This window comes from Eucyclogobius newberryi, unplaced genomic scaffold (genome assembly GCF_026437365.1).
Source record: "Eucyclogobius newberryi isolate DKJ021-1_F unplaced genomic scaffold, fEucNew1.0.hap1 SCAF_6, whole genome shotgun sequence".
Taxonomy (NCBI): domain Eukaryota; kingdom Metazoa; phylum Chordata; class Actinopteri; order Gobiiformes; family Gobiidae; genus Eucyclogobius; species Eucyclogobius newberryi.
In genome coordinates, this window is record NW_027316278.1 from 26,036,786 (window position 1) to 26,062,774 (window position 25,989).

A 25,989-nucleotide genomic window follows, 5' to 3' on the forward strand; every position below is an offset into this window, starting at 1 on the left:
TGGGAGTCCCTGCTTGGACTGCTGCCCCCGCGATCCGGCCCCGGATAAACGAAAGAAGATGGATGGATGGAATATGTAATACTTAAAGGCGCAATGGACGATTTTTCGGCGATTTGAGAACGCAGGCGGAAGTGCGCATGCGCACTCCCCCATGCGGACTGATACAACACACATGTGCGTTTGTTTATTAGCGCAACGGAGTGCATCGCATCGCTCGTCTCCCGTAGATTTCAGTCCACTCCTGAGTCAGCTCGAACAGTCTTTCTCCGTCTTCATTTTGCCCCGTACACTGAGGGAACTATATTATGATAGATCAATGCGCTTAGACACGCGGAAATGTGGGACGATCCGCACGCGGCTGCAGGTGAGCGGTAGGTGCGTTTTATGATTGATACGTGGCAGGACTAATCGGCAGTCCACGCCACGAGGAAATAAGACTCAGATTTATGCCAAAGAAATAGTCCATTCAACCTTTAAGTGAGTTTTTTTCATTTGGATGTTATTATTGCACGGAAAATCATCCTGAGCCGGCTTTGGCTTTTACAAAATGTGGGCAACAGTAACCTACTTGCAAATGTAAGCGAGTACATTAGCCATGTAACTATACTAGATTGTACACAATTTCACTACCTTTTTCACCTCTGACTGGCTATACTACCATGTTTGCTCCAGCTGCATGGAGCAGGTCAAGCAGGGATGACACTACAGAGCATTACGCATGCGCGCGTTCAGTAGAAAATTCAAATTTGTCCAATGAGAAGAGAGAACGAACCCCCGGTTTATTCAAAACAAACTCGTTCAGTCTATGCAGTTTGTGCGGATATGAAGCTAACCAGCCTTCAATAACTACAACACTAATCTACAAACATGGATACAGTGATTACAGTCAGTGTCCCGACAAAAAGGGACGAGGGAGGAAATGCACTCACCCGGAAAGGTGAGTAACAAAGGTTTATGGGTGAATGAATCCGAGCTAACAGAAGAGCTAACGTGGATGCTAAAATGCTAGCCGTTAACAGAAATGCACGACCAAAACAAACGCACAATTTACGCCAAACCACAAAATATGTGGTGATCTGCTTACACATGAGGCATTAAAGTGTCATCTAAATTAACGCTAAGTTTGGACAGTTGACTGTATAGTTTATGGGGTGGACCGATATCGTGTGTATTTATTATGTGGATTACAGTGTGAACGCGTGGGACTGATGTAACTGGCGATTAACAATGCTCCTGCGGGTACAAAATTGGAAATGAATTAAAATGTCACCTGGCCATAGTTATAGTAAGCTTTTACTTACCAACATAATTAGGCGAAAGTGACACTAGATGGCAGTGCATGACTTTAGCTAACGCCACCAATTACTGTCTTAATCTAGTTTAATTAAAACAAAGGGGACTGCTGTTTTACATTTGTGGTATGTGTGGTGCCTAGTAAAATACAAGTAACGTTATAGAAGTATTTTGAGTCGTTAAACATGAGAAAACAAAAATCAATCAAGCTTTATTTCAGGCTCAAACGGGTCCACATAAAATATTTAAAACGGAAGACAAAACAACAATACAATTATAAGTTAAAGTTCATGTAAGCACTTTCTCAAGAGCCTCCAGAGTTACGAGTTAAATCTGACTCTGGCGTTGTGAAAGCATAATATAATTTAATTTCCTAAGTGCTTGAGGCACTTTGTAAATGTATACACAAAGTTTCTAATCACAGAATTTAGTGTGGAATATTATTTTGAACAAACAGACTAGCACTTGTATAAAGTGCATCATTATCTGCAGATTTCTATATTTTCATGTACCTGCACCAAAAGTGGTTAGTATAGAGTAGTGTGCACTAAACTTTGAACAGATTTACTTTACATTTTTTGTACACATGTGGAATTTACGTGCAGCTTATTTGCTTGCGCGCCTGTAGTCTTCAATGCAAGAGATTTTTTTTGTGTTTTAGCCTTAATAACCAGTAGCAACAGGACAGACACCATAGAACTGGGCAATGTTTTATGATACTGCATTCTGTTGGCGAGACAAAACCCTAGTAAATTTACCTCCTAAACAATTCCAACTGCCTTCTCTCATGTTGATATATAACTATTTAGAATTTTCTTTTCTAAACTTATTATATTTTGTGAATTGTTTAGAAATTCGTCGACAAAAGTTGATGGAATTCCTGGCTGCAAAAGCCAATCTGACTCTGCCCAGTAAAAAGTAATTTAAAATCTTGCATATATTTTATGAAATTTGAAGCACCACATTTATGGCTTCTTGTTTTTTTCCAGGCAAAATATGGGTAAAGATGAGACATTGGAAAGTGAAAGATCTGTTCTTAAGGTAAGTTATTGCCCAGTGCACTAATGGCCAAGATAATACAATTTTTCTACCTATTTTTTTCTTACTTTGCCATATGTAGGTGTACAAGGACAAGGAGAACACGATTCCTGCTCTCAACAAGGATAGTAAAGTTAAAACTATCCAGGTCATCTCTGTCAAAAAACCTCTGGGTCTTAAAAACTCTGTCAATATAAGTAGCCACACAAAGCAGAACCGTAAACCCCTATCAACTGCAACAACCAACAAAAATGCAAAACCTAAAATACCCGTTTTCACAAGAACCTATGCAATTGAAAACTCCAAATCCACAATGAAACCAGCCAGTCAAAGGCAGCCAATTACAAGAGCGCCCTCTGTTGGCCCGGCTGCATCAAAAACCCTCTCTGTATTTCCTGCTGTTTCAAACACCACAACAACACAGTGTACAAATGCTGCATCTGCCAGCATGGACAAGGCTGAAATTGGTAGAATGATCCATGGACCCATTATTAAGACAAGAACAGGACTGATGCCTGCAGTGATTCAAACAAGAAAATCAAAACCACACATTTTGCCAAATGCCAATGCCCCCAAAACGTCTGCCTACAAAGTGCAATCAAGTACCTCGTCAAACAGACCCGTTTCACAAACATCAATTAGATCTTTGAGAACAACAATATCCACAATCACTCTTAAACCTGTGAGAGAGAGAACTGCTAGAATGACAATAAGAGGAGAGGATAAAGCACAAAACAAGTGTCTTTCAACTACAATTAAAAATGTTGAACAAGCACGAAGTTATACACTTTCTGATAGGTTACAGTCATTATCAAGGTGGTCCTCAACATCTCTAAAGCCAGAAATAAAGGCTAAGACTACTAAAACCATAGTTTCAGACAGTTCAAGTTTAAAATCTACAGTTGCTCCCAGAGTAGACAAAAATAAGCCAGGCCTTAAAAAAACTTCAATCTCCACAATAGTAAATCAGAATAATTTCAGAGTAAACAAAGTGGTTGCTACATCCAATCACGGGGGAAAAAGCAAGATTTCTAAAGCGATCCCAAACAAGACCACGGTTCCATTATCAAAACTGTTCCAAGCACCTGTTGTTCCAAAAGAGAAGAAAAGGCCCACAGCTCCACAGACTGCTCCACAACCATCCAGAGCCCTGAACCTCACCAGCAGACCCACAGGCATGAAGACTCCAGAGCGAAGAGCAGCTCCTGGGCCTGTTACAAAGCCACTAACTGCTGCTCAGGACCGAATGTAAGTTTACCTCCACAGGCAAAGACGGGGAAAGTGAATGATATTGATTTGTTTTATAGAAAAAAGCTTCAGGAATGGCGGGCAGCAAAGGGCATTTCATACAAGCGTCCACCAATGTTTGTGAAGCCCCAGGCCCGGCGTACACTTGCTGCGCCTCAGCCGTTCTGGTCAAACATGGGGGAGGAGGATGAAGCGCACTCCCTGATCTGTGCTGTGGACCGCTCCCTAGCAGATTGCATCAAACTCTTGGGGGAGGTACGGTGCCTTTTTGAAGACCTACAACAAAATAAAATGTTAAATTTTTAAGCACTTTGCAAATCTTTGTGCACTGTGAACCGGTAATGCGTCTCCAATAGAGATGGGAGATTATTGAAACCAATTACTATTATTGCAATTGTTTTGGAAATAAGAGCATTGAAATGATAATATTGAGTACATTGTGTGTAATACTATAATTAATACAAACTTCATCCAGTGAAAAGTAAATCAAAATGCAAAGTGACTGTTAATTCAACCCCAAGTTTTAACTCTTGTGCCTGTTACTATTTCTAACCCTTTTTTCAACTCCTTAGTACAGACTAAGTATTAGCATGAACTATAATGTAAAACAACAACACTTGATCTAAAGACCATTCTAAAGCTGTTTCTATTTTTTCAGTTTTGAATGAGTATCTAGTTCTGATTTTTATACTTTGGACAACTCTACACGCAATAAGGCAAGGCAAGTTTATTTGTAGAGCACATTTCATACACAAGGCAATTCAAAGTGAGTTAAATCACAAAGAAATTACAGAAATCACAAAACAGTTTAAGACATACAAGAGACGAGTGCAATGAAAATCCTTCCAGCCATATGCACAGCTAAACAAAACAGTTTTTAGCTCAGATTTGAACATTGTCAGAGTAGAGGCCTGTCTCACATCTTCAGGAAGACTGATCCAGATTTTAGCTGCATAAAACTGAAACGCAGATTCCCCATGTTTTGTCCTGACTCTGGGCACCCGCAGGAGGCCGGTCCATGTTTAGTCCCGACTCTGGCACCAGCAGGAGGCCGGTCCATGTTTAGTCCTGACTCTGGGCACCAGCAGGAGGCCGGACCATGTTTAGTCCTGACTCTGGGCACCAGCAGGAGGCCGATCCATGTTTAGTCCTGACTCTGGGCACCAGCTAGTGGCCGGTCCATGTTTAGTCCCGACTCTGGCACCAGAGTCCGAGATGGTTCATATGGCACTAACATGTCCGAGATGTACTTTGGTGCTAGGCCATGGAGAGACTTGTACACAAGCAGAGCTTTAAAGTATATTCTGAGCCACGGGGAGCCAGTGCAGAGACCTGAGAACAGCACTAATGTGATTGTACTAGATTGAGACTGGTGAGACTCTGGAGGTGATGCTAACACTTTCTCTTTGTTTCTGTGGCCAAAGACGATGATTTCAGTCTTGTCTGAGTTCAGCTGGAGAAAGTTGTTTTGCATCCATATTCACCAGCCATCAGTGAAACAGATCTGAATGTCGTCTGCATAATTGTGATGGGACACAATTTTGCTGCATATCAACTGACCTAACGGCAGCATGTAGAGGTTGAACAAAAGGGGTCCCTTGGGGCAACCCACAGGTCAAGGCCATGTGGTCTGAGACACAGTTACCAATTTCAACAAAGTACTTCCTGTCTTCCAGATAAGACCTTAACCAATTTTGGGCAGTGCCAGTGATGCCCACCCAGTCCTCTAGTCTCTGTAAGAGGATCCCATGATCGACGGTGTCAAAAGCAGCACTCAGATCTAACAGAATTAAAACTGACTGAGACTTTGCCCGTGTCAGTGTTCAGGCAGATGTCATTTGTTACCTTGAAAAGAGCAGTCTCATTGCTGTGATGAGGCCTAAAACAAAAACATCAGATGAGTTGTTTATTAAGAGGAAATCTGTGAGCTGTTGGTAAACGACTTTTTCAAGGACTTTGCTCCAAAATGGCAGATTAGAGATGGGTCTTGTTCCAGATTGAAGCGATAACTATGTGAGTGAATGGTGCTAACAAACTGTTCAGCACAGACTTTAGAAATCTGGTGGGTAACACATCAAGGCAGCATGTAGATGAACTCAGACTGGTGATGATCTCCTGGACAGTTTTGTCAGTTTTAGGTGCAAAGTGAGTTAGCTCTAAGTGTCTAGGTGGTTTTAGGGTTATTTTTTGCATCGTGGGATTTATAGCATTTTTAATGCCCTGAACTTTGTCATCAAAGAATAATGCAAACTCAATACACTTGGATGTGGAAATTAGTTCTAACGGCAGCTGAGCTAGAGTATTTGTTTCAGAACAGAACAGAAGTTGTTACTGCAGCTTCCAATTATTTCAGAAAAATATCTTTCCCTAGTTCTACATAAAATGAGGTTGTACATGTACAACTTCTCTCTGTAAATCTCTTTTTGAACCAGGAGCATTAACTTGCGCCATTTCCGTTCAGCCCGGAGGCGCTCCTTTTTCTGTGCCCTGACCGAATCATCATTTCTCCTTCTGCTTATTAGAAGAAGAAAAAAAGCCTTCATAGGGGAAATGGCGTCCAGAACATTCAAAACACTAGATGTAACAGAGTTCAACAAGTCATTTACAGTAGAACATGAGACATTTTCAAAGTTGATCATTTCCATAAACAGTGCACCTGTGCCATCACTTATGTGTCTCCTCTGAACAACTGCAGGACCAGCCGGTGGTTTGGGTAAAACGGACATGTCAAATAAGACGCAGAAATGATCAGACAGAGCAGCATCGACCACATTGACTTTTGAAATATTTACCCCCTTTGTAATTATGAGATCTAGAGTGTGCCCTCTGCTGTGGGTGGGGCCACTCTGCTGTGGGTGGGGCCTCTCACATGCTGAGTAAGACTGAAAGTTTCAAGGACAGAATCAAGCTCTTTAGCGTTTCTGTCACACATATTATCAACATGAATATTGAAATCACCTTTAATGACCAAACCATCAAAGTCTCTGCATACAACTGAAAGCATCTCAGTAAAATCATGATCTGAAATAAATACTGTTCAAGCTTTAATTTTTTTAACATGAAATAATAGTGATCGTGACAGGCCAACCTTAGGGATCATCTCAAAATGGGTTTTTTTAGTCTCTCTCTGGAGGTCAAACAAAACATTTATTTAAAAAAAAAAAACATTAAAACCTAACTTAATGTCATGGATGTTGGCCTAATGCTCGTTGCTGAGAGTTTTTTAGCATTTCAAAAACAATTACTGCCACAACATTAATTGTTTTGATGAAAAATATCTCGTCTTTTTCAGCTTCAACCTATTTTGGGATGATCCCTTACCATTGAATGTATTTAATAAAATATATAATTTAGTGAACAAAGGAAACAAATCAATTGCATTTTTTGTTTAAGTTGGATATTTATCACCACAGGGCTGCCCTACAGACCAGGTGAAAGAAGTGCTCTCACGACTACCAGCGGTGTCCCAGAAATTTGCCAATTATTGGATTTGCCAGGCCCGTTTGATGGAGCAGGAAGGAAATCGAGATGTCCTCCCCATGTTTGAGAAAGCAGTTGGACTTGTTTTGGAGGTAAGAATTGATCTATGATTTCTCTGGCATATTCTGCAAGATTCATGACAGAAAACTGCGATGGAGTACAAGGGCCAACCTACATTTAAAAAAATGCGGGGCACTACGAGAATAAACTCATAACATCGTAATTTAACGAGAATAAACTCGTAATTTAACGAGAATAAACTCGTAATTTTACGAGAATAAACTCGTAATTTAATGAGAATAAAGTCGTAGTTTAGGGTTCCGTGCAACGTTCCGATTCAAAGTGACGTGAAAATTCACTTTGGCCGCTATGGCCAGGGCGCAAAAGAATGGACTTGGATGACTTGACAGCTTAGAACTATATAAAAGCCTGCAATATGTGTTAAAGTGTTTCCTGGCCTTTAAACAATGTCCTACCTGTGTGCTGATTACACTGCCGTTTAGCAGCACCTTTCCTGTTACGCATCATTCACAAACTATTGGATAAACCCTTTACTTTCTCCATGGCGTAGCCTAGGGGTGGGCAAACTACGGGCCGGATCCGGCCCGCAGGGCCTTTCAATCCGGCCCGCCAAGCTTGTCTAAGTAATATTGAATTTTTTTTTGCCCTCAGGCATCTGTCTGCACGTGTATCCTTAATACATATGACGTGAAATCAATTAAATAATAGATTCAATAGCCTATATTTGACAGAAAAGTTATATTTTATTTGATATTTCATTTTTGGGATTTTTTTTTTTCCACACCAATGATCGCAGGCCGGCCCTCCGCTACTTGCCTGGATTCGAATATGGCCCTCGGAGGAAAATAATTTCCCACCCCTGGCGTAGCCGTAGTGCACCGTGGGCTCAAACTGCAGCCGTTCTCCGTGCCATAGCCGCCCGCAGACAGGAGGAGCCTCGGTGTTATATTCACACAGGCTCTGCTCCTCTAAGTTGTTTTCTACGTGGGCACTTTGTGCACAATCACTATTCTTACCATCTAACAATGTGTCCATTGTGGACGTGTGCACGAGGAGCAGTGTGCCACTTGGAAACTTAAGTTTTATGTACCGATTCTAACCTTTTTGTCATCCCTTGGACAAACTCGGTAAAACACAGAGAACACCAAAACGGCTGTCTGCAGTCTGCTTTCACTCAGCTCCTCATGTCTAACGCTTGGATCGTGTTTGGCACAGCCAAAAAGCGATGTTTTACACACACGCCAACATCCGTACAATTCCACCTCTTACAGCCGAGGAACACAACTACAGCCTAACACCCATGTAGCCCGTGGTGCTGAAAGTGAAACGTGTATCGGACCCTGAATCTTAAACTGTTGACTTTATTCTCATATTATAATTTTATTCTCGTAAAATAATGATTGTTAATCTCATAAAATGATTACTTTAATCTCACAATATTAAAATTTCTCTGACCATGACTTTTTTCTCATAAAATTACGTAGGATTGTAGGACTCTTTTCTGGCTTCAACTTTAAAGACTTTTCAGAATCAGAATCCGAAATATAGAATATACATATGTAGTGCAGAAAGTGAACAGTGCAGTGAGTAAGTTATGGTTATAGTGACAGTGTTTAAAGGTCCCATAACATGCAAAATCGACTTTTCAGAGCTTTTAACCTTCTTACATTGCTATTTGTGCTTCATATATGTACCCAGAGTGTTTTTTTGATTGATTCCCGCAGTTTTTAGTTATATTACAGACTATCTCCTTTCCTCGAATCTCCAAACTGACGGGCGGTGGGGCAAAACCGCGTCATAAGGGCAAGCACGCGTCACCGTCCCCTCCCGCCCCCTTCCTTCCGGCTCCGCGCTGCTGTCTCCCTACAAGCCCATTCCGGAGTTTTTCTGCTTCGATTTACGACAAAACACGGTTCAAAGAGGCCCAAAACTTCAGTAATGATATCGCACTCTTTACTATTATCACAATGGTGAAGGTTTATGTGGCATTTGATGCAGCAGGAAAATAAACGGAGAGAAGTTCAATCCGATAGCGAAAAACCAGGAAATAAGAGCGCGATGGGCATAAGACTTTTATATATATAGATATAGATATAGATGTATAGATATAGATGTATAGATATAGATCTATAGATATATCTGTTCTGCGCACGCTGTAGAATAAACACCAGATTTATTTAGGCTCAAAGTAGTGTTGATCTGAAGTTCTATCGTTTCTCACTCATTTGCGCGGAGCAGACAGCTGTAGGGCTACGTCACGGGTGGGCGGGGCACACACGCGCTCTGAGACTACCTCACGGGTTGGGCGGGGGAGCCAGATCGCTCTTCGCAAGGGTGGGGGCGAATATCAAACCAAACCGTCTGCATTTCCGGGTTGGTGAGGGGGTCCAAGGTCTGGGTGATATTTCTTAACTATTATGTTAAGGGTGTTGCACAACCCTTATTATTATCAATTATACACTTAGGATACACTACGAAACGTGAAAAAAAGCATGTTATGGCACCCTTTAAGAAGTGTTCATGAGTCCAACAGCAGAGGGAAAATTGTTCTTGTGGCGGGAGGTTCTGGTCCGGATGGACCGTAGTGGCCTCCTGCCTGAGGGGAGTGGCTCGAATAGTCCGTGTCCAGGATGAGAAGGGACCCGACCTGTACGTCTCAGAGTCCTGGAGACGTACAGGTCCTACAGAGATGGATGTCTGCAGCCGATCACCTTCTCAACAGAGAGCACAATGCGCTGTAGTCTCTGTTTGTCCCTGGCTGTGGCTCCAGCGTACCACACGGTGATGGAGGAGGTGAGGATGGAGTCAATGATGGCCGTGTAAAATTGCACCATCATCTCCGCTGTCAGCTTGGCTTTCCTCAGCTGCCGCAGGAAGTACATCCTCTGGTGGGCCCCCATTTGAGGTCCTGGGTGATGGTGGTGCCAGGAAAGCGGAGGGAGTCCGTCCACAGTAGTGATGGAGGGGTCTGTGATGTTGACATTATGATTTAATGTCGAAATGTTATGACTTTACTCTCGTAGTGCCTGCAATTTTTTTGTTTGCATTGGCCCTTGTACTCCGTTGTAGAAAACTGTAAACAGAATCTTATCAGTTGTTTTTCTTTTACAGCCTGTAGATGAACTGCGCAGGGTGGTGTTTGAGATTTTGAAGAGGAAAGATGATAATCAAGGTAACATTGCACCTGTTGTTTTTCATGCATTGCTGGTGTGCTTCAGGACTTTATCTTCATCCTGAGCTGTAGATAATGATAACCGAACGTATTGCAGATTCTCCAGAAACACTGAACAACCTCGCGATGACCCCAAAACCTGGCAGAGCTCTGATTTGTGCTGAAAGGGGAAACTCCACTGTGGTGAAATACAAGATCACAGCCACACCAGGGTAAGATTCTTCTGCTTTGCATTGTGGAGAGTTGAAACTATGCACTTTTCCAAAACATCCCATCAGAGAAGCATACATTACATTTAATGCTGTGCTAAAAATCATGCCTGGTTATCCCTAGTCTGACAATGTTGGAGAAGTTTATCATTTTAGCTTGTCTAATTTACACAATAATTATAAGGCTCCTTGTGTGTAAATTAGGCTCGAGCGCAAACATCAAAAACTAAATGTTATGGGTTCTGCACAACAGCACCTGCAAGCTCAGTGTTAGTGTCAGTGCTTCTAATTCTATATGAGGTTTTTACTAAGTCGCTCTCAAATAAGCAAATACTATAAGAGCAGGCAGTGAAGAGTGCATTGTGGTGGATGTCTCTGACAACATGTTAAAGACGATACAAAACAGGTGAATAGTTCACCAAAGGACACTGTTTATAAAGTGTGTTGTGTCCCAATGCCAAGAGTAATTCTACTGTTGAGGCATATACCTTTACAACAACACAGTCTTTACTTTATAATATAATTGGTTGTTTATTTTACATTTTCAATAAAAGTCAGTATTGGCCCGCTGCTTTTTTTTCTTAATCATTCCTGTGTGTGTGTTATCACATTTACTCATGGTGCGGCGCCAGTGGCTTTGTTTGTAATTTCACATTACTGGACCGCTTTTGTTCTGATGTCACAAGCTGGAGGAATTGGCCAAAATATTTCCCAATGAAGGTGATGAATGCGTTTCAAACATGAACTAAATCAAAAGTATGGTTTTAACGTTTTATTTCCTTGGCTTGAGTTGAACATTCCCATGGAGATTACAAAATTTGATGCCATACGGTGTAAAATTACAACCAAAAGAAACAGTTCATTATAGAAAAAGATTCAGCTGTAGTTATCTTCCATACTCTTAGTCCACCACCAACCATTCACACACTGCAGATTCATAAATCTTAGGTTTCAAAGGTATCTGGCAAGTAGTAAGCCAGGAGTTAATGATGGGAAGTGGAGGGATGGGATTCGGGGAGCAAGTTACGGTACACTTTATTAAGTTGGGGTTGTGATGCCCGTGTGGAGTTTTGATAGTTGTGACAGACTTATGGAGAAATAAAAGAGCTGCTGAGTGGTGCTTGGGTGATGAGCGGTTTGGGATGAGGGGAGACGCGACCATATGAATTTCCTGTTATTGTTAATTGTTGTAAATTATCTCCTCTCTGATTTCTTCCATGCAGCGGTCCCCCAAGTCAGCGCAGGGACTCCACAGTGGTGAATGGGCAAGAGGTGCGCTTCTTTACTCCAGTGCGGCGCTCCGTCCGTATCGAGAGGGCCGCTCCTCGTTACCCCGCGTCCCTCCAGGACCACGACCTTTGTGTTGCTTCGTACAACGACCTGATCGCTGAGGAGGAGAAGGAGAGTGCCCAGCAAAGCCAGTCTGAAAGCTCATCTGACGTGCAGAATTCACCCATGTACATCTACAGAGAGAACGATGCTCTGAAGGATAAGGTCTTTGTAGAATATGTCTGCAATGATGAATGAACTTTTATACATGGAAAAGGTATATTTGTCTTGTACAGTATTGTCAGGAACTTCTTTTTGGGAAGAGTTGTTTTTGTTTCATATAGAAAAGGTTTGTGTAGTTTATCCAGTTTTTTTGTGTCTTTTTTACATTGATTATAAATGTATCTATTGGTATTGTTTGTTACTAGTTTAAAGGTGCACTATCTAACTTTTGTCTGACAAGCCGGCCATGTATATGGCATTAAACATCTTTTCATTTATTTTATGTTGTATGTGTTTTTACTGCTGGCCTGTTGATGCCATCTGCTTGTCCCCATGGAGATTTAATGTTGAGCAATGCACCTTTAAGGGTTAGGTTGTTTAAGGGCTAGGTCTAAATTCTTTGTGTCCTTATGAATTGTATTTTATAGTCTCTGTATTGACATGATTAAAGCACTCCGGGTGTGAGCGCTGTGTACCTTTACCCTGCACATATAAATGGATTTTTGTGGATAAACCTTTTATGTGCCACCTGACTACCTCAACCCCAGCACATGCAGCCAGTCATTAACCAGGAGCCACTGGAGCTCAAAAGTCCGCCCCGTTTCAAAGATCACCGTGCTTCCTGAAGTACATTTCTCAATCATTTTTACCACGGAGATTCAACATTTAGAGTTAAAAGGCATGACTGAGGCTAACTAACGATGCGGTAATTAAAGTCCAGGGCGATGTGGTTGTCAGTTACAAACAAACCTTAACGTCCTCCTTTTTAAAACGAGACATAACATACCACTACCACAAGTACAAACATGTGGGCGTAAGTGAAAATGCAATTGACAGGCTTACGCAAACCCAAGTGCAATATTTTGACTAAGCACCACTCGTCACAATAATTGTCATAGCTTTAGATTTAGTCTATATTGTTGAATTCCCACAATAGGCCTGCGTTACTTCAATAAAGCAGAATGTTTCAACTTGAATAAAAAATAAAAGATAGTCTGCTCCACTTGCATGCGCTTTAGGCTCCGTGCCACGTCCAGCCTGGAAGGACGTAACCTCTTTACGTCACACGGTGCAGCACAAGCCCAGCACTTGCTATTTAAAAGGATGTAGAGCCTCTATTCTGCAGCACAACGTTCACCCCGCTCATCATGGGACTGCCCCACTCGACTCTGAAAAGCAGGCGGCGGAGCAAGAGCGCACGTGGCAGGTATGTACGAGCGCACGTGGCAGGTACGTTGACCCCGATCAGAGGCGGACCGCTTCATCTGACCTTTCCATGTGCTGCGTTTGTTGTTCTGTTCCAGCGGACTGCGTAGGCTGCATTGCCTGCTTGTTGGTTGCCAGCTTCACAAATGCGCAACAACCTACCTGAAGGCTAAACATGGTGATTATGTCAAACTGAGCAAAAAGTCGAAGGAGTTGAAGCTTGTAACGAAAAGCCTTCCAGACGGAGCAATCACGGGTAAATAGTAGTATTACCTAGTCTTGTGCTAGCTATTTTTACTTTATTATTTTTATTCTATTATCATTATTTTATTATTATTATCTTATTTTTATCTTTATATTTTTATTTTTTATTTATCTATTTTATTTTATTCCCCCCTCCATTCCCTTTTAAGATAGGTGAGGAGTTTTTGTTAATAAGAGTTTTTTGTTTTGTCCATAAGAGTGTGTTTTTTGAAACTTCCTATAATCTGTCCTTTCCTCTTGTTCTACTGCGTTGTAACAACGTAATATCCCCTTGTGTGGATATTAAAGGATTATCTTATTTTATCTTATCTTAAAAGTAAAATCATGTTTTGAGTTAGCCCGATTACTCAGAAGTTGTTGTTTTGACTCGTTTTTGTTGTTGTTTTTTTTAGATAACCTGGAGATATGGAAATGGGACAGTGCTGTTGCATTATGTTTCAAGTCCGGTAGTGACATCTTTGTGGTTACAGAGCATGAAAATAAACTTACGGTAAGCTATGTTATGTGTTTTGAAACATGCATTCTATGATAACATATGTTTGTTATGCATATTCTGAAAAGTGTTAATGGTTTATTGAGTTGCCTGTGTGTTTATACTTTGACAGCTGAAACTGTTGCATCAAACTACGGAAAATGCGATGAAGGAAAAAATCCAAGCCTTAAATCCTTGGTTTAAAATGGACAAAGTTGGACATTTCTACTCTATCCAAGCAACCAAATCTAAAAGATATTTAACAATTGACAAAACCCGTGTTACCCTCAGTGATATGGTAGGGGTGCACATTTTGTGATTTTATCAATAAGAATGATGGTGAAACTGAGGCCCATCTGTTGTTTCCTTTCAGCTAAACCTGGAGAGTACTTTTACTACGTGTTCTTGTCGATGTAATAGAGAAGGATGCCCTGGAGTGTAACTCAGCGATGACATGATGTGGCAGAGATGTTGAGAGTTTAAATGAACAAACGAAATATTCACAGTGGCCAAATCTGAAAGAATTATACAAGCAATAATTGTGGTAATTGCTTCATTTATTGCGATATTAACCAACTCAACTTTAGCGTTCTTATGACACTGTCCTGTATAAGTCTGTGTGCGTGCATGTCTGTGTGAATGTGTTAAATATTTGTACTAAATGCAAGTGGTTATTTTATATTTAAAGTTTTATATAATATCATATTGAAATAAATATTTTTTTATAAATCTTATTGTTGTTATTGTCTTATTACCAACTTCTTCCTGTTTTCCTCCTTATGACAAGTATGTGGATACACCAAAACACACAGAAAAATATGATTAAAGTAAAAACATGACATATTAATAGTTTATATTTGTTTTTTGTATATATATATATATATATATATATATATATATATATATATATATATATATATATATATATATATATATATATATAGTGTGGGTCAATTGTAAACAAAATATGTTAGTTTATACTTTCATTTAGATCCCATTTAACACACAGCACTTGAGATTATTATTGCGTGGTGTTGCAGTTCTAGTGCTGTGCTCAGAATGCAACTTGTACTTTAATTCAAATTGTGTAAACAGGAAGTCCTGAAGTCTGGACCAAAAGACACAAAAGGGTGAATGCACCCTTGAGATAAAATAAAATAAATAGATACACAATTAATTAATTATCTCATTAACAAATTAATAAATAGCTTTATTTTATTATTATTATTATTATTTTATTTGTATTTTTGCCAAATTCTTTTGAGATGCAGGTGACCGCACTTCAGAATAATGTGACAAGTAAAGTGACATAATGTTAAAGTTTTTGTTCAAGAAAATTAATTAAAAAAAGGCAGTGATGCATCACCTGTTTTGTTTCATTCACTCTTTTTCAAGGTTTCTAATTAAATAAGGGCCCAATTTTCATCATCTAAAGACCGTTTTGCTCCTTGGGGTTTTTAGAAAACTTCTACGGGGTCAAAACTTAAACCGTGGCTTGTAGCGCTCAGCGTTTATTAGCAAAAGGAACAGTGCAGCTGCTGCACAAATAACCAATGTAATATAATCCAAACTGCCTGGTCAAGCTGGTGGAGATACTTAAACTTAAACTTTGATAGGAGCTGGAACTGGCTCGACTCTGGGGGCTCTGGCTTGGTCCTTTTGACACTTTTTGGGCCAGGCTGTTGCCAACCTCGCCCAGAACGGAGGGCTTTGATATAGGCTCGGGCCCGGCCCTTTTGGCCCTTTTGGGACAGAATGGTGCAAATTCTTAGCGCAGAAAGGAGGCGTTTGATACAAGCTAGAACTGGCTGGACTCTTGGGACTATGGCTTGGTCCTTTTGACCGTTTTGGGGCCAGGATTATATTCAGGGTAGACTTTGGGAGCTCTGGACTTGTCTTTTTGGACAGGCTGGTTTCAAGACATAGCAGAGAAAGGGAGGCTTTAATCCAGGCTTGCCTCGGGGGCCCGTTCCTTCGTCCATTTGGCCCTTTTTGGCGGAATGCTTGTTCCAGGACTTAGTCAAGAAACGAGGGATTTGATTCAGGGTGGTTACTGGGAGCTCTGGCCCTGTCTTTTGGCCCTTTTGGGGAAAGGCAGGTGCCAAGTCTTAGCCCAGAATGGAAGATTTTGATACAGGCTGGAACTGGCTCGACTCTGGAGGCTCTGGCTTGGTCCTTTTGACACTTTTTTCTGCTTCGATTTACAACGAAACACGGCTCAAAGAGGCCCAAAACTTCATTAATGATATCGCACTCTTTACTATTATCACAATGGTGAAGGTTTATGTGGCATTTGATGCAGCAACCGGGAAAATAAACTGAGAGATATTCTATCCGATACCGAAAAACCAGGAAATAAGAGCGCGATGGACATAGATGGACATATATATATATCGCCCTTCGCAAGGGTGGGGGCGAATATCAAACCAAGCCGTTTGCATTTCCGGGTTGGTGAGGGGGTCCAAGGTCTGGGTGATATTTCTTAACTATTATGTTAAGGGTGTTGTACAACCCTTATTATTATCAATTATACACTTAGGATAGACTACGAAACGTGAAAAAAAGCATGTTATGGCACCTTTAAAATGTGTTTAAAATTAAGGGAAAAATGACTGTATATGCACAGCTATACGGAAATGTTTTGAGCTCTGATCCGAACACTGCCAGAATAAAGGCCTGGTTCATGTGTAGTCCTGACTCTGGCACCAGCAGGAGGCCGCTCCCTGAGGTCCATGTGTAGTCCTGACTCTGATACAATGCTAAGATAAAAATGTCCTGAGATCTCAAACAGTGAATACTTGAACTGATGTGCAGTAAACTTGATAAATAATCAGACAAAATGCCACTATAGAGCCTCATACATACTTGCATCCACTGATTGACATTCTACTTTAGAATATAAGTTCAGAGGTTTTGACACTGTTGCTGTAGAATGCATATATATATATATAATGTCACCATAATCTAGAACTGAAAGAAGTGTAGCCTGGATGTTTTATTTCTAAAGAAGAATGACAATCTGGCTTTAAGATTATTTGTCAGCTCTTGTACGTGTTTGTTGAAGGAGAGTTTATCATCAATCCAGATCCCCAAGTATTTGTAATGGTGTACTTGTTCAACCTTATTACCATCAAGCGTAAGAACAGCATACATTTTGTTTTACTTGACTTCATTAGTCATTTTAAATTAAGACAGTTTTGTTGGATGGAGTGAAAATCCTCTTGAATATTTAGAATCACTTGTGCACAAGAATTACTTGTGCACACTCCAGTTGTTTGCATACAAAATATTATATATATACAATATTAAAAATTAAAAAATATATACTTAGATAGATATAATTACCCCTGAATTAAAATGGCCTTCTTAAAGATATTTATTTAGAAATTCACCACAATATTTGCCTTACTGGTCAACTGACTGAATTTTTACCTTTCTAATAATGACAAAATAATCTTATCAAAAGTCAAACAAAGTGCTAAAGAAACCACAAACTGAGCCTGCAAATGATAAAACAGGACTTTTTCACTCACTACTGTTCATAGGGCACAAATATGCTTTTTCAAACTTCCTATAAGTGATCTGTTCTTTTCTTCTGTATCTGCCTCTGTATCTACCTGCGTTGCACCAATTAAATTTCCCCATGTGGGACAATAAAGGAATATCTTATCTTATCTTATATGAATACATATTTTATAATAAAGATGTAGCCCGTTCACAATGTTTGCAAATTAATTACACAAGGCAAAAACACACTATTTAGATCACCAAATGTATTTTCGCTCATATAAGATGAGAACACATTGTGAACACAAAAATATGATTTGGTCTGGGAATCAAACCCATGATCTCCTTCTTGGGAGGCTAACCACCTTTGCCACCGTGCACCCCCTAATAATAATGATAATTATTATTGTTGTTGTTATTATTGTTGTTGTTGTTATTCATTGGCTCGAGCCATTCCATGGAATGGAACGAGACATTGTTCTTGCCAGGTTTCTTATTATTATAGTTTTGCAAGGTAAAATTTTGCCACAACTCGGGAATGTTTGACCCCCTGAACATTGATGAATGTCACACATGGGGTCATAGGTCACACATGGGGACATAGACGCGATCGGCTCGGCCCGAACTCCAATAAAATGGGGGTTGCAAGAACGCCCCTCGCAACAGTGCCGACTAGTTCAAAAAAGAAAAAACATGGAACTCTTAATCTTTGGCCCAGGCACATGAGAGTTGGGACAATGATAGAGCTACCTTTGACCTCTGACCTTTGAGGAGTAAAACACACCTGGCAGCATCGCTCTATGATAAACAGGAAGTCAGCCATGTTGAATCAAAGTGGCACCGCCACGCTTTACTTTTTTTTTTCAAAATCTTACTTGTCCTAGGTTTTTTGTCCGATCGAGCTCAAAACAACACCTTTTGCATCTAAAGACATTGAAATTTAATAAATATTCAAAAGAATGTTGATATTCTTTACGGTCTCTGCGTGACACGCCCTCAAAAAAGGCTTAGTTTTCTGTTTTTTCAAGGACAAGTCACGCCTAATGGAATTGATCTATGGAGCTCATATTTCACTCACTAATGCGTTTTTATGATCTGATTGGAAATAAATACCCACGTAACAAATTTACTCTCTAGCGCCCCCTACCCATTGTGTGAAAAACTCAACATTGTCTGATTTGTTTGAAACTCATGGATTATATTCTCCTCGAGACGCCATGAAAAAAAGTGCTTTACAGATTGTGTATTTTCACAATTGACCAGCAGAGGCGCAATGAATGCCTTCACTTCCTCTTTTAATTTGATGAGACATTTCCTCTCTTGCCGCGGGCTTAGCATTAGCATTAGAGTTAGCATTAGCGGCGGGTCTCTGTTGCTAGGTGACGGAGGTACACCTTTTTTTTCCCTGCTCAGGTCAGTGCAGAAGGTGCCTGGATCGCCTGTGACACTTACAAAATAAAGGCTTCTGTGTACAGAAGGAGTTTTATTTTGACATAGCCTGACAGTGACAGATGATAGCCTAAAGAACTTGTTAAAAGTCCTATGTTTATTTCTGATGTTATTTTTTACAAAAATATTATTGTGACCACGCCCCCAGACTAACCCTATGGCCGCCATCGTCCTTTGATAATGAAAAGACGCTCAGTCAGCAATTTGGTTCGCGTCAAACTTTAACAAACTCCTCCACTGGCCTCAAATTGGTGTACGTCCTCTGGACAAGTGGGGCGGTCGCACGGAAAGGCGGTCGCGCGGGTGGCGAGAGCCATCATCGCCGCTCCGCGGCTTTAATTATTATTATTGTTGTTAATAATAATAATTTCGTTTTTGTTTAATTTAATATTTTTTCTATAAAAATGTACATGATGACCAAAAGAGTACTTTTATTGAAACTATGTTTGAATTTTGTTTTTCTGTGGGTTTTTCTTGACAAAATTAGACCAACCATGCCAGGATTGTACAAGTTTTAAACCTCCAGCACAGGACCAAAGGAAATTATTAGCTACAATGATACAATGGTTTGTTTTATTGACCAAAGATATATAGCAAGCCATAAACACAACCACCAATATCCAAAATAAAGGTTGTAAATAGCAATGGATCACCATAGTAAAACAATTAAGTGCAAGTTCTATCACTTCTGGATCTGCCTCAAGTCTAAATGTTCACAGCTGGCTTTATCTTTGTTCAGCTTACTTGCGATTTTGGGATATATAACTAAAAACATGAATGTTGAGTTAGAACCTTTTGTGTGTTATCAGGCTTAGTGTAACTGCCACATATTTGAGAGCTAATAAATTGTGTGAATGTGAAATGTGTATGTTGGCCGGTGAATGAGCAGGTCGGTGCAGGTGTGTGGACCACACCTCCAATGCCCTCCAGCCCTTCCGCTTGCAGTTTGACTATAAAAAGACTTCCTGCAGATTATTAAGAAAATTGCCACATTATTTCCTGGTGAATGCTGTCCTAAAAGTGACAGTGTTGTTATCTGTTGTATGTTAAAGTTGTTCCCAGCATTTCTTAATCATTTTCCTGTGCCATATTGTGCAGTTACACTCAAAATACTTCTGTGAAAGGCTGACTTCCAGAAAAAAGTTGCACAATTTGGTTGAAGAGTTCACTGGATTACTGTAAATTTGTTGTCACAAGACTTGGCACACATTTCCCTCCCTTCCTGAAACTGATCTATGTAAAGACTCTGTCCAGGGTTTTTATCACTTATGATGATGCACAGTCTAGCTCTGCTATAATTAGAAATGTTCGTGAAATATGAACCATCTTGGACTCTGAGGACCTCAGGGGCCGGCCACCTGCTGGTGCCCAGAGTCAGGACTAAACATGGACCAGCCTCCTGCTGGTGCCAGAGTCAGGACTAAACATGGACCGGCCTCCTGCTGGTGCCCAGAGTCAGGACTAAACATGGACCGGCCTCCTGCTGGTGCCAGAGTCAGGACTAAACATGGACCGGCCTCCTGCTGGTGCCAGAGTCAGGACTAAACATGGACCGGCCTCCTGCTGGTGCCCAGATTCAGGACTAAACATGGACCGGCCTCCTGCTGGTGTCCAGAGTCAGGACTAAACATGGACCGGCCTCCTGCTGGTGCCCAGAGTCAGGACTAAACATGGACCGGCCTCCTGCTGGTGCCAGAGTCAGGACTAAACATGGACCAGCCTCCTGCTGGTGCCCAGAGTCAGGACTAAACATGGACCGGCCTCCTGCTGGTGCCCAGAGTCAGGACTAAACATGGACCGGCCTCCTGCTGGTGCCCAGAGTCAGGACTAAACATGGACCGGCCTCCTGCTGGTGCCAGAGTCAGGACTAAACATGGACCGGCCTCCTGCTGGTGCCCAGAGTCAGGACTAAACATGGACCGGCCTCCTGCTGGTGCCCAGAGTCAGGACTAAACATGGACCAGCCTCCTGCTGGTGCCCAGAGTCAGGACTAAACATGGACCAGCCTCCTGCTGGTGCCAGAGTCAGGACTAAACATGGACCGGCCTCCTGCTGGTGCCAGAGTCAGGACTAAACATGGACCGGCCTCCTGCTGGTGCCAGAGTCAGGACTAAACATGGACCGGCCTCCTGCTGGTGCCAGAGTCGGGACTAAACATGGACCGGCCTCCTGCTGGTGCCAGAGTCAGGACTAAACATGGACCGGCCTCCTGCTGGTGCCAGAGTCAGGACTAAACATGGACCAGCCTCCTGCTGGTGCCAGAGTCAGGACTAAACATGGACCGGCCTCCTGCTGGTGCCCAGAGTCAGGACTAAACATGGACCGGCCTCCTGCTGGTGCCAGAGTCAGGACTAAACATGGACCGGCCTCCTGCTGGTGCCAGAGTCAGGACTAAACATGGACCGGCCTCCTGCTGGTGCCCAGATTCAGGACTAAACATGGACCGGCCTCCTGCTGGTGTCCAGAGTCAGGACTAAACATGGACCGGCCTCCTGCTGGTGCCCAGAGTCAGGACTAAACATGGACCGGCCTCCTGCTGGTGCCAGAGTCAGGACTAAACATGGACCGGCCTCCTGCTGGTGCCAGAGTCAGGACTAAACATGGACCAGCCTCCTGCTGGTGCCAGAGTCAGGACTAAACATGGACCGGCCTCCTGCTGGTGCCAGAGTCAGGACTAAACATGGGAAATCTGTGCGTCAGTTTTATGCAGCTAAAATCTGGAACAGTCTTCCAGAAGATGTGAGACAGGTTCTACAATGGCAAGGTTCAAATCTTAGCTAAAAACAAGCCTTTTCTCAGCTGTGCATATGGCTGAACGGATTTTATTTGTACTCTTCTCATGTGTGAAGCAGTTTATATGTATTAGGGGACAGAGAACAATATAAAAGATTAGGAGTCCAAATAAAACAGATGACTGAGTGAAAGATGTACAGAAATCTGAAAAAGCAGAACAATAGACAAATATAACAAAAATTACAAATATGTCAACAACTATAATATGGGACAATCATGACACTAAATGCAATCTCATTAAGCAGCATCATAAAAGCAGCAAAAGAAAATTACACTTTTTAAACAATGGTCACAAGCTTGATTCTCAAGTAACCATGATTTCAACATATGTTTAAAACGTCTCTGTCTATTAGCATTGCACATGTGCGATAGTATTGTGTTCCAAAACTGTACTGCTTGTGCGGCGAGCTGTAAAACAGCTGTAAAATAGCTGCAGTACATCCAGAACACTGCTGCTCCCTTTGCTGGTGTGTCTGCCACTTTGACTAAATAAATTAGAAAGTTAAGAATTTAACAATTTGTATTTGACTAAAATACTGCAATGATTATGACAAAAGGTTTCATGTCGAGGACTTTTTGAGCTTATTTGTAAGCAGAATGGATATGCTTTAGTGTTGTCTTACAGCCCTGTGACCAGCTGGTGACGCTATAGGTTAGATGTGACATTATCATTGCATCAAAAAATAGTTTTGGCAGCTTCTTGGTTTAGATTGTGCCTAATATACCTGAAGAACATACATGTAGGTTTTTTTAACCTACATGTAAGAATTAAAAATCCATTTAGAAATATGTGCCATAATGTCAGAACTTGTGTCGTCTGCATCACATCCAGAACACACAGATGTACAGGCTGAATAACAGAGGCCCCAGGATTGAGCCCAGATTGAACCCACATTATATGCTTTTGTTCTGTGTTCTAAATATGCTTTCATCCAATTTTACAGCATTATGTGAGATGTTGAATAGTGAGAATTTTCAGATAAGAACATTATGACGGATGGTGCCAAAGGAATGGTTGGCTCTGAAGCCTCGTGTAGTGTTGAGTTGTTAAGATGGGCCTGGTCTGCTATGCTGATAGGTCTGGAGTTAGTGACCTTGGTCGTATTCCCTGACAGCTTGTTTTTTTTGACAATCTTTATGCCCTAAGATATTATGCCCTAAGATATGGAAGCCAGCCCATGAGGGCTGGCTTCCATATCTTAGGGCATAAAGATTGTCAAAAAAAAAGCATTTATCATTTTAGTGTCTCTTTTTGTGTCTTTAACAATAATGAGTCCAGCCAAAATGTGTCCTTAGATTTTGAGTTTTTAAGCAAGTGTATTATTTTGTTTACTATTGGTTAGGAGACATCATTTAAAGTGAATGTCACTAGCAAGGACCACAACCCCGGCTACGATGCAAAGTGGTTATTGGCGAACAAGAAACATATAACAAGAAACAACAAATGTATAGAAGTTGATGCCCTTTTGGGGCTTCGGGCGATGAGGGCTGTAGAAGCCTTGATGCCCCCATCTAGGAGATAAATTAGAATAATTACAATGATTAAAAGAGTGTGGGAGGGAAGGGCACGGAAATCATGAACATTGGTGGTTATGATTTGGATGCTTAAGTAGCCACAGGAAGGGGTGTGAAAGGGGTGTGTTCCCGCTCCCAAACTTAAGATAACAAGCTTATCTTCATATAGGTTCATATCTATTTAATGGTACAACATTTATTGGGCAACGTGTTAACACTTTAACTGACTCAACACATGTTTTTATTAAAAGCAGATACTAGAAATCAAGACGGTGCTCCGCACATCAGGTTCTGTGCCAGGTGCGTAGGAGAAAGGTGTACGTGACGCTAACTGTAATGGGGAAAGAAATCCCGCACACTGTCTTACTTGCAAAATAAAAGTTTATAAATAAAGCAGATGCAACTTGTAATGGTTCTTCTGTAAGACATGTATTTATACTTAGTTGGAGTTTGCTATCTGCCATTTTATGGTCTTTTCTTGTCAGTTTCCTTAACTGATGCCAAATAGCCTTACAATTACCTTTTCCTTCTCAAATTTGGTTTATAAAAAGGGATGCTTTGGCATGTCTTGCTTCTTTTACTATTCTATTTCTTGTTTGGATTTTAGTGCTTATGTTAAGGCCAAATCTCTTTCCTTCATTTATTTTGGTTTTATTTCTCTTTGAAAGTGGCTTATTATTGATTGATTCGCATCAATATCTGTTCAGTAAATCAGAGAGTACACCACACCAGAGAGTACACCACACCAGAGAGTACACCACACCAGAGAGTACACCACACCAGAGAGTACATCACACCAGAGAGTACACCACACCAGAGAGTACATCACACCAGAGAGTACATCACACCAGAGAGTACACCACACCAGAGAGTACACCACACCAGAGAGTACACCACACCAGAGAGTACACCACACCAGAGAGTACATCACACCAGAGAGTACATCACACCAGAGAGTACACCACACCAGAGAGTACATCACACCAGAGAGTACATCACACCTACACCACACCAGAGAGTACATCACACCAGAGAGTACATCACACCAGAGAGTACACCACACCAGAGAGTACATCACACCAGAGAGTACACCACACCAGAGAGTACACCACACCAGAGAGTACACCACACCAGAGAGTACATCACACCAGAGAGTACACCACACCAGAGAGTACATCACACCAGAGAGTACACCACACCAGAGAGTACATCACACCAGAGAGTACACCACACCAGAGAGTACATCACACCAGAGAGTACACCACACCAGAGAGTACACCACACCAGAGAGTACATCACACCAGAGAGTACACCACACCAGAGAGTACACCACACCAGAGAGTACACCACACCAGAGAGTACACCACACCAGAGAGTACATCACACCAGAGAGTACACCACACCAGAGAGTACACCACACCAGAGAGTACACCACACCAGAGAGTACATCACACCAGAGAGTACACCACACCAGAGAGTACACCACACCAGAGAGTACATCACACCAGAGAGTACACCACACCAGAGAGTACACCACACCAGAGAGTACACCACACCAGAGAGTACATCACACCAGAGAGTACATCACACCAGAGAGTACACCACACCAGAGAGTACATCACACCAGAGAGTACACCACACCAGAGAGTACATCACACCAGAGAGTACACCACACCAGAGAGTACATCACACCAGAGAGTACACCACACCAGAGAGTACATCACACCAGAGAGTACACCACACCAGAGAGTACATCACACCAGAGAGTACATCACACCAGAGAGTACACCACACCAGAGAGTACACCACACCAGAGAGTATATCACACCAGAGAGTACACCACACCAGAGAGTACATCACACCAGAGAGTACATCACACCAGAGAGTACACCACACCAGAGAGTACACCACACCAGAGAGTACACCACACCAGAGAGTACATCACACCAGAGAGTACACCACACCAGAGAGTACAGTGTGCACCACACCAGAGAGTACACCACACCAGAGAGTACACCACACCAGAGAGTACAGTGTGCACCACACCAGAGAGTACACCACACCAGAGAGTACATCACACCAGAGAGTACACCACACCAGAGAGTACACCACACCAGAGAGTACACCACACCAGAGAGTACATCACACCAGAGAGTACATCACACCAGAGAGTACACCACACCAGAGAGTACATCACACCAGAGAGTACATCACACCAGAGAGTACACCCACACCAGAGAGTACATCACACCAGAGAGTACATCACACCAGAGAGTACACCACACCAGAGAGTACACACACCAGAGAGTACACCACACCAGAGAGTACAGTGTACACCACACCAGAGAGTACACCACACCAGAGAGTACACCACACCAGAGAGTACACCACACCAGAGAGTACATCACACCAGAGAGTACACCACACCAGAGAGTACAGTGTACACACCAGAGAGTACACCACACCAGAGACTACATCACACCAGAGAGTACATCACACCAGAGAGTACAACCACACCAGAGAGTACAGTGTACACCACACCAGAGAGTACACCACACCAGAGAGTACATCACACAGAGAGTACATCACACCAGAGAGTACACCACACCAGAGAGTACATCACACAGAGAGTACACCACACCAGAGAGTACACCACACCAGAGAGTACACCACACCAGAGAGTACATCACACCAGAGAGTACAGTGTACACCACACCAGAGAGTACACCACACCAGAGAGTACACCACACCAGAGAGTACACCACACCAGAGAGTACATCACACCAGAGAGTACACCACACCAGAGAGTACATCACACCAGAGAGTACATC

At 41.9% G+C, this 25,989-nt stretch overlaps 1 protein-coding gene and 1 long non-coding RNA gene across 2 annotated transcripts; both read left to right on the forward strand.

The window, feature by feature from the left end:
* The first annotated feature begins 772 nt into the window (after positions 1-772).
* ckap2l (cytoskeleton associated protein 2-like) lies at positions 773-12,109 on the forward strand. Its single transcript, XM_072433802.1, has 9 exons — positions 773-937; positions 2,145-2,211; positions 2,283-2,334; positions 2,414-3,579; positions 3,639-3,834; positions 6,993-7,151; positions 10,192-10,256; positions 10,330-10,464; positions 11,685-12,109. The coding sequence occupies exons 1-9, from the start codon at positions 868-870 to the stop codon at positions 11,986-11,988; spliced, it is 2,214 nt and encodes a 737-aa protein (XP_072289903.1). The 5' UTR covers positions 773-867; the 3' UTR covers positions 11,989-12,109.
* A 1,173-nt stretch (positions 12,110-13,282) lies between these two features.
* Positions 13,283-14,628, forward strand: LOC140347520 (uncharacterized). Its single transcript, XR_011924373.1, has 4 exons — positions 13,283-13,414; positions 13,815-13,912; positions 14,028-14,192; positions 14,268-14,628. It is a non-coding gene; the product is annotated as an uncharacterized lncRNA (long non-coding RNA).
* The last annotated feature ends 11,361 nt before the right edge of the window (positions 14,629-25,989 follow it).